This window comes from Gastrolobium bilobum, unplaced genomic scaffold (genome assembly GCF_033153095.1).
Source record: "Gastrolobium bilobum isolate Gb01-03AN ecotype WA unplaced genomic scaffold, APGP_CSIRO_Gbil_v1 utg1570, whole genome shotgun sequence".
Classification (NCBI taxonomy): Eukaryota; Viridiplantae; Streptophyta; class Magnoliopsida; order Fabales; family Fabaceae; genus Gastrolobium; species Gastrolobium bilobum.
The window spans coordinates 76,086-86,300 of NW_026897563.1; the positions used below are offsets into that span (position 1 = coordinate 76,086).

Consider the following 10,215-nt stretch of genomic DNA (forward strand, 5'->3'; position numbering starts at 1 on the left):
TATAAGAACTTATATCAAAGTATAATTTGAAAAAAAAAATGGAAAGAAAATCTATAAAAGAAGCTTAGTAAATCAATCAAGTATTAAGTGATGGTATAAAAGAACGACCAAAAAACCAATCTGGTTGAGCTGTCCTTTTTGTTTTTTTATTTTGAACTTAAATATGAAATTCAAACTTGTACCAAAAATATATATGAAATTCAACAGCTTTGGATGAAATGCGTGTTGGGGACCTAGGGAGTAGGGAGTGCGCTTCTGGGGTCACGTGAGCGATCTTTATCAAATTACTATACTAACGTAATATTTTTATATAAATAATAAGAAAAAAAGATGTGTCATTTTAAATGACACACCTTATATTCTTTCACACTCATAAAAAAGTGGGATTCACATTTTTAAAATTTTTCCCACCTATTTTTTCTCCCGTGATTTATCTCTTTTTCTCACTTAAAATGACACAACTTTATGTGTTTTAAAATGATAGATACTTTTTCAAATAATAAATCAAAGCTATAATTTCATGCAGATTATTCAAACTATGGAGTAATTTTAATGGCTTCTATTAATGTAATTTGGCCATTCAATTTTCACCATTGGCTCTTGTGGTGAACCTGATGTAAGATTTCAAATTAAAAAAAAAAGCCGAATTTTGCTTGAAGTTTCTTAGAATTTTTCCTAATGTTGTCATAATGTCATCATTTTATCATGCTCCAATCTTAAAAAATTCGAACTGAAGTCTTTGCCAGCTAAACATTAATCTTTATTTTTACTGCTTGCTTAAGCACAATCTTTCACTGCACTTTAAAAAAAAACAAAGGCCTATGCAAAATTTTCTTTTTTACCCTTTTGGGACAAGAGTTAAGGGTCACGATTAAATTTTCGTGCTTATGCAGTGTATAAAGCGAGACTAATACGATTTTAGTAGTAAATAAAGGAATGGAGTACATATAATTAATGAAGTCGCGTTTTAAGATATTGATAAAGTAAGACTCATACTGTAGGTAAAGTATATTTTAGGTAATTCATATTTTATAAATAGAAAAATATTTATCCTTTTAAATGACCTAAATTATATCATTTCACTTTTAAAGATGTGAGATCCACACCTTTACTTTTTGTGTCCACTTTTTTTTTATTTATCTCTTTTTTTCACTGAAAATAACATAACTTTATATCCTTTAAAATGATATATATTTTTTTCTTTATAAATTTTAATTGGTATGTGTCGGAGTATTCACGAGATTTTACGTAAGGGCAATAAGGGAATTGCAAGTGCTGTAAGAAACAGCATTTTCATATGTGGAAAACTTTGGCCGACCCTAGAGTGGACCCCACATTTCCTTCCCACGGACGGGGGTGAGAAACCCAACCATTAACCAATGCATTTCCTCGTTGGTTGGGTATATAGGAACTATCTGAAGTGAAACCTCAAAACAAAAACAGCTGTAATAATCAAAAAACAGTGTCAGCAATAAAACAACAATACATAGAAACTGCAAAAGTCAACAAGGGCAGCCAGTGCCTTTTGGCCCCCATTCCATTCCAAACAAAACAACACAAAGACTTTCTGAAACAAAACCGGACGGTTATCTTAGTCTTTCAACCATCCCGTATTCCTTCTTATTATATAAGAAAAAAAGAGAGTCTTTTTTGTTGTTGTTGGGTATAATATATTTTCCGCGTTCTTGTTGATTGTGTGTCAATTCCCTCTCTCTTCGAAGAATCAAAGTCGACCCAGTTCCTTTGCAGATCTTCCCTATCATTTTCTCTGGAAAAGTTGATATTTTTTGATCGGTAAGGGTATTTTTGGATTCCCAGTTGATTATTTGGTTGTTGTAAATTTCCCCTTTTTTAATTAATTTTTTCAGGGTGTTGTCCTGGATGATATGGAATTGCTTGTTTGATTGATCGGTGGTTTTTGCTGCCAATTCACAGTTGTTGGAATTTTTTTTGAAAAGTTGTGGACTTTCTCTGACTTTGAGTTTTTTGTTTGCAGTTTTGTATTTTGAAGATTAGCAGAAGAGTTAGATGTTGAGTGATAGAAGGAAAAGTTGAGGTGGGGTGGATAATATGGATAATCTCTGTTGTTTCAGTTCTTTCAGTCAGGTGAGCAATTCTGGCCCCTTTCTAATATTTTCTTTTTCCTCTCCTTTTGTCTTTGGAGTAATCAATCTCCGTGCATATACTATATTACTTAACGTTTCAGATATTTTCTTTGGATTTTAGAAGGGCCTAGGAGGCATATGACCTGGTTAGATATCATATGGCGTATGTCTACTTTGAGAGTTGAGAATAAAGTTCGAGTGGTGTAGTGAATGGACTCGGGACCTTCCCAAGTTTTATTTTCCTAAGCTTATTTGGTGAGAACAAAATTGAATTTTTGTTTATTTATGGCTGTCAAGGACCAACTCTTCTAAAAGTTTAAGCTTTTTTAAATAGAGGCCTAGCAATGGTTTTTTTTAATTTTTTTTTTTAATATCTAATATTCCTCCTTATGCAAGAAGGTTTTGAAGTTGAAGTGTGGTCAATCCACATGCGCGTTTTATCATGTGCTATAAAGAAAAGTGGGGCAATAGAGGATTACACCAAAGGGTCAACTATGAGCCCTTAACTTCTTACCTTGGTTCTGAATGTACTTATTGAGTATAACTAGGAGCCAAAGGCTCAATGAATGCTATATGAATATGATATAGTCCAAGTGGGACAGTCAAGAGAGGGAATAAAAGTTGCGGAGAGAAGCTTTGGAATCACGTGATTTCTGATTATGAAGTAAAATAGAGTAGATGGAATGTAAGATCAGTCAGACGCATGGTTGTGAACATTGGAGATCATATCATACTAAAAGTTTAGGTATCTATCTTGTATCTATCACACAATATGACGGAGAAATAAGGGGAAACATAAATCATGGGATTTAGTTTGGGTAGACGAAATGGAAAAATTCTAGTGTTATTTGTGATTCGAAGTTGTCTATCATGCTTAATGGAAAATTTAGTGAATAGCTATAAGACCAACGATGTTTTATGATATCGAGTGTTGGGTGGTAAAGTGCCAACAAGAGCACAAGTTAAGTATTGTAGAGATGAGAATGTTGTGGTAGATGAGCAAACTTACAAGAAACGATTGGATTAAGAATGATATAATAGAGAGAAAGTAGGGGTACTACCTATTAAGGAGAATATGACATAATCTAGCCTAACTATGTGAAGAGGAGACCAATAGAAGCTCTAGTAAGAAGAATTGCTTAGACGGAGGATAGCCCAACAATAACGGTGGAGGGAGACCTAGGAAAAATCTAAGAGGAACTATTAAAATATTCTAAGTTCTAAAAGGCCTTTCTTAAAACTTGGTTTTTGACATAACACATGGGTATCGTTTGATCCATGTAGCCAACCTCACCTGTGGGAAAAGACTTTTGTTGTTATATAAAGATTAGGGTCGGCAAGGATTAATCTAGTCATAGATGCTCTGATTCCATGTTTGAAAACCTAAAATTATAAGGGTCAGGTGGAAAAGAGAGAAGAGACTCCAAGTGATATATTGATATGAGATTGATTTATTATTATGATATCTAATAATTTAGTCAAGTACTAGTGTAGTAAAACTAGTACAAGCTTTGCCCAATAAAACTAATAATAGCATAATAATCCCAAGACACCAAGAAGGTGTTTGGTTTGCCTATTTTCTGTTTGTATTTTTAATAAAAATGTTTTCATTCTTAATAATAACAGAGACCATGTCAAAAACATGTTTTATGGTGTTTTCATGGGAATGGTTCTTTAAAATTGAGCAAAATCTAAAAACAACAAATAGTTGTTTCCATCTTTTCCTTCTCAAAATTTTAGAAAGAAGAAACAAGAAGTTCAAAATGCAGTGTCATCTTTGTAATTATAATAAAAACTATATCTTCCAAACATGTTTTCAAAAATTTAAAAATTTGAAAAGGAAAATCATTCCCAGAATATTAAAATTGAAAACAAAAATAGAAGATCTTCCTCAATACCAGACAGACTCTAATAGGCCTAATGATTTAACACTTTTCCACAAGCTAAAGCTTATTAAACTTTCAGCTCGTTACAAATAAAATATATTGGATGCAATAAACCATATTTCTGAAGCGATGACATAGTGAATTGAGGCATCCAAACACTACTGGAAAGACACTGCAAAATGATTACTGGAATAATGTGCAGTCAGAAGAGCAGTAGATAGATGGAAGGATGCATATCCAGAAGAGTAGTAGATGGTTAGAATCAGAAAATTTTGATCTGGCTGAATTAGCTTGATCAATAGATAGTGTTTATTGCAGTGGGATGCCAATGATGGGTTTATTGCAGTTTCTCTGGCATTGATTAAATTTGCAACTCCGGTGATGGGACGCTAATGATAATGTTTATTGCAGTGGGATGTTTATCGATGTTATTGAGTATGGACTATGGAGTGTGTTTCTCTTATTTATTTCTGATGTGGCTTAGTGGTATCTTCATACTTGTATTCCCTTTGGAAATCACAGATGTATAAATTTTTCCCCTTTAATATATATTGTTGAAATAGGTTAAACAAGACCTATAAACTCTTCTGTTATTGTATTTTAAATTCTCTATTTTTAGGTGGTTGGAGGGCGTTCTTCATGTAACTCTGGAAAGGGCAAGAGCCATGAGTCCCCTGTCAAGTATGGCTTTAGCCTTGTTAAAGGGAAAGCAAACCACCCGATGGAGGACTATCACGTAGCAAAATTCGTCCAGTTCAAAGGGCAAGAGCTAGGACTTTTTGCTATATACGACGGACACCTTGGAGACAGTGTACCAGCCTATTTACAAAAGCATCTCTTTTCTAATATCTTGAAGGAAGTGAGTTGTTGAATCAAACTAAATATATCATGTATTGGTTATTACTTTAATCGCAATTGATTTCTCTGGAACAGGGTTTTTCTTCCTTTCTATTTTATGTTGCATATAGTATGATAAATTCCCAACTTCCCGTACTTTTTGGCAAACAATATCTTGTTATCAATCATATAAAAAGATAATCCATTTTAGTTTAATGTCTTGATGCAATTGGAAAACCTCTGTGCTTGCAAAAGAACTTTGCAAGGATAGGTAATAGTTATTTTGCCCTAATTTACTTGTCAAATCTTTGTATTGTCTTTTGCTGTAATTTCATTTATGATTGGTTATCCAGGAGGACTTCTGGAATGATCCATTCATGTCCATTTCTAAAGCTTATGAGACAACAGATCAGGCAATTCTTTCTCACAGTCCGGATTTGGGGCGAGGAGGATCAACTGCAGTGACTGCAATTCTCATAAATAACCAGAAATTATGGGTAGCCAATGTTGGAGATTCACGAGCAGTTCTGTCAAGGGGAGGGGTGGCTGAACAGATGAGTACTGATCATGAACCCAATACTGAACGGGGCAGCATTGAGGGTAAAGGTGGCTTTGTCTCAAACATGCCAGGTTCTTCAATTAACCTTGAGCTCTATGAGTTGTTCCTTTAGATGTTCAATGCTGATTTATCTTTTCAGACTATGAGATATCATTAACGTCTTGTGCTGGGGATTACTATTCTTGGTATTTTTTTTCATTCTCATTTTCAAATTACAATATGTGTGCGTGTTTTTTTATTATGCTATATGCATGATTTATATTAGTTAGAAAAGTAAAGGATGGGTTGAACTTGAATGAATGTTAAAAGGTCATCCAAGTTTTAATGGTTATATTAGTAAAATAAGTTGCACTCCTTGTGTAATAAAAGAATGTTTCTTGTCCTCCCCTTAGTATCCAAAATGTATTGGTTACATACCCTAAGAAATCTGAATTTCGATGAAAGCAATTATCCATCTTGTTTGATAAAGTGCCACCATTCCGATAAAAAAGATGATTGAATCATATTAGATAGCTAAAAAATATACTGCCATATGGTATCTAAGCTAGCGTGTAACATTATTTTGGCTAGTGCCATTTAAGTTTGAAACCTTGCTTGTGACTATTGAAATGCTAGGACATGTTGACATGTTTAGTATTTAATACTTGTAGGTGGTTTTATAGAAAAATATTTTTTTTTTCTAGGTGTTTGGTGTTTAAATCTCGTGTTTTATCGGAGCTTGTTATCATGCTCTGCTTGGCTCCCTCTTTACATGAAACATGACGTGATAACGAGAAGATAATACAAATCATTGATAGGTGTCTAAATTTATATATTTATGTAACCAATCAATTTACTTTTGTGGAGTTTTTGTTTCTCGAACAAGTGTCTCAAGTGCCACATAGGTTGTGCTGAAACATTTGTCAAAGTAGTCTCTAGAATTGTATTGATAAGTGATGAACCAAATGGAAATCCAAGTTTTTTAGTTCCAATGTTACATTTTTATCGATGTTCAATTTTTTTTGAAATTTGACACAAATAATCAAGATGATCGACAGTAATAATTCAAATGTTAGATCGATAAAAATTACATGCTATAAAAAGTTGGAGTGGTGTAAGTGTGTAAGTCTTGCACCAATGTCAATTGATTCCAGCCTTATATGTATATGCAAAAATACTCTGATTCCTTCTCGTTTGAGTGTTTTCTGTCATTTAATAATTTCTTCATTTGTGGGTTATATCAGGAGATGTTGCAAGAGTGAATGGGCAGCTTGCAGTTTCTCGAGCGTTTGGAGACAAAAATCTCAAAACACACTTGCGATCTGATCCTGACATTCAGTATGCTGATATTAATTCAGATATTGAGCTTTTGATACTCGCTAGTGATGGTCTATGGAAGGTTTTCCATCAATCTCTCTTTGTCTATTATTTCATAAATGCAAAAATACGCTTTTGATTTCTTTACCGTAGGTAGTAATAATTTGGTCCAACAACTAAATTTTATTTCATTTTTGTTCCAAATCTTTCCATAATTCAACAAATTTGTCCCAAGTAACTTCATTCGAAATGCTAACGGTGGCATCTTATGTGTGGACAAGTGCGCTATTGGTATTACATCATGTAGGATTTCTTATCATCCCAAATATTTCCCCCCAATTTGTCACAATCATTCATTCGAAACCATCACTCCCCATTAAACCTTGACTAGCGAGGGTAAGGGGGAGGATAATCCTTATACACAGCCTCACTCTTGCATATTTGCAAAGAATATGTTTTCTGGGTTGAACCCGTGCACTTATCCTCACTTGAGATGCCATCTTTATAAGGTCCGTTAGCATTTTTTTTAATGGTGTTAGTGGTTGGAACGAATTTGATGGATTTAGAAAAGATTTAGAGAACAAAAGTGACACAAGATATAGTTGGAGGACAAAAATGATAACGTTAACTGATGTTGCCTTTAAGAAATAACTATTTCATGTACTTCAATTATCACTTTTTACTCCAGGTAATGGCAAATCAAGAGGCTGTTGATATTGCAAGAAGGACAAAGGATCCAGAAAGGGCAGCGAAACAACTAGCTACTGAGGCATTGAACAGAGACAGTAAGGATGATATTTCCTGCGTTGTAGTTCGTTTCTAGGGATGAAAAAGGAAAACATAAATACTATCTAAAAGTTCATGGTATATATATTCTGCATATCAAGACCTTCCCTTCACAATTTGGAAATTTATGGAAAATAGGTTTTGCCCCTTCCCTTCTTCATGTGTAAAAATATAAAATTTGAAGTTCTTGAATTTAGGTCGTGCTGTTTAGTATTTCTCGATTTCTTCGTTTTTGTAGATTCATGCCATAATTTTTCTTTGTAATATGCATTGTGTGTCATGGAGCAGTGTGAAGATGGCCACAGTTTATATATTGAACATGGGATTTATGCATTTGTTTTAAACAGTGTATGATATATACTTAAAAGACACTAGCTTGAGTTGCTTAATCTCCGGCTATAATTCAAGTGAGGATAGCAAATTGTTTTGATGAATTTTTGGTTCTCATTTTCCTTTTTTTTTTTTTTTTTTTTTTTTTTCACATCCTATTTAAATCTTCACTTGTTCAACTACTTGAATTAAATCTGGATGATTGGTAAACGGTACATTCTTGGAGGACTTGGGATGATTAAGTTAACTAGCGCTTCTTATATGCTATTGTGGGTCTGTGCTATCAATTATTGAAGAGATTTCCTCATTTAGTTCTATTTTAATTACTTTATTTTATTCCTAAATATGCCTATTAAAGATTTAAACATATACAAGTAAATGTATCTTATCACATTAATTTTAAAAAAAATGAAAAAAAGCATAAAATGCACCTCTGCATATTAAATTGGACAACTTTTTTTGAGTCTCGCTGAATCTTTTTTTCTAGTCTTTCTGACGAGGTTACGCTTGTCATTTTTTAACACATCTTTATTTTTTTGAATTAATAATGTATCTTTTTATAATTTTACTAAATTAGATTACTTTTCTAAGTTTCAAGCAGTAATTTGGTCGCATGATACTTCTCTTGTCATGTCTACTTTTCCTTTGGCAATTAACGTGCAATAGACCATAGTAGGTTTGTTAACTCAAACGATCCCCAGGTTTGACCAGAGACTACTGCGACGGAAGAAAGTATTTAGAGAGAAACTTAAACTGAGTGTTGTGTGAATTTATAATAGGCCGTCTTAATTTCAGCACATGTAAGAAGGGTTTTATAATTCTCATTCAACATGAGAATTGAAATTTTTCTACACATCATTCGGTTTCTGTCCTGACGTGAGTCCTATACATAATTTTTTCTAACATATAGGTCTTACATATTTTTTGTCTCTACAACATAAGATTTCAATTCTCATGTAACTTGAGAATTATAAAACCTATGTAAGAAAATGGTTAAATTACTTTCGTATTCCAGGTGATAAAATCAACAATGATGTGGATACTCCCTTTTTAATAAATGAAGATTGCAAGACCTACGTTTATGGGTGCTAAATGAACCACTGGCCTTTGGCTTGGCTCATAAAGGTCTGAGTTTACATGTTTAAAATTGGTTATTGGAATCAGATTTGGACTTATATAAAGCTCGTTTAATAAAATGAACTCAGACTCCAATTTAAAAGCTCGGTTTTAAAGTCTCTCAAGCTGGCCTAATATATTAATTTTTATTTTTATTTTATATTTTTTATACTACTCATAATAGCTCCCTCTCACTTTTCAACCCATTTCATTGGTTAAACAGATTTTTTAAATGATTTTGTTCTATATTATGCTTTTTAAATATATATTGAATTTATGAATTTTTGTGGAATGATTAGTGCTGTTTATTATATATTCTGTTTGGATAAATTTTTGTTGTCTTATTTTTTTTAACAGGTTAAACCACAGTTTTATTTTTTGTAAATAAGTCAGGTCACATATATTCATAATAGGTAATAAACTAGGCATGACATATTTAAATACAGTCTTAACCTTTTAAGACCAAAGTTCGGCTCAACTCGACTCGCAAACACCTCTATTTAGGTCTAAGTGTTGGGAAAAAAAAATAACATCAATTTTTTTTTCTGTTATAAGTGGTTGAACACAAGCACAATAACTTTTTCAACAATTATGCAAGAAAACATTCTTAACGAGAGAAGTAAAAATTACGGTATTAGTTTAAGAGTCCATCCAAACTATTCATTATCAACAAGAGTGAAATTATAAGGTTATCCAGAGTCAACTACAATATCACTACTAAATAACTTAAACACAAATTATACTAAAAGACATATGCACATGTTCAATTTGAAATTAAATTCTATTACTAGAAAACTCCACTAAAGAATTCCAATTGTCAAATTAGAGTAACATAAGATAGGAATATTTAGGGAGGTTAACGGGCCGAGCCGAGCTTTGGTCTTAAAATGTTAAGTCTGTGTTTAAATGTATCAGCCCGACCAAGCCTGTTACCTGTTATTAATATAACTTGATGCACTTGAGTCACCATAAGTCATCATAATTGTCATTTAGAGGGGTTTTAAGGCCTTTTATGAATTTTAATAATTGCAGACGTTTCAGTTTGCATGACTTTATGTTTGGTTTATGATTATGTCTGTTTTGAGTCAGTTTTATTTCTGTTTTGTGTCAGTTTTAATATCATTGATAGTCCTTTACGTTATGTATTTCCTGATTAAAAGGGCTTTGTAGAAGGATGTGAAGGGCAGACTTTGATTTGTTGAAGAATAATAATATAGCAGAAAACTTCTGCATTTTCCTGAAAGCCTACTTTCCATATAATTCTGCATCATTTGGTATCAAAGCTCAGGTTGCCTTAAAG

General features: G+C 32.8%; 1 protein-coding gene across 1 annotated transcript; it reads left to right on the plus strand.

Annotated features, from left to right (window-relative positions):
* Positions 1-1,531: 1,531 nt before the first annotated feature.
* Positions 1,532-7,802, plus strand: LOC133308115 (probable protein phosphatase 2C 9). Its single transcript, XM_061508713.1, has 6 exons — positions 1,532-1,794; positions 1,997-2,106; positions 4,611-4,850; positions 5,182-5,458; positions 6,611-6,765; positions 7,372-7,802. Exons 2-6 carry the CDS (start codon positions 2,071-2,073, stop codon positions 7,504-7,506), a joined length of 843 nt encoding a protein of 280 aa, XP_061364697.1. The 5' UTR covers positions 1,532-1,794; positions 1,997-2,070; the 3' UTR covers positions 7,507-7,802.
* The last annotated feature ends 2,413 nt before the right edge of the window (positions 7,803-10,215 follow it).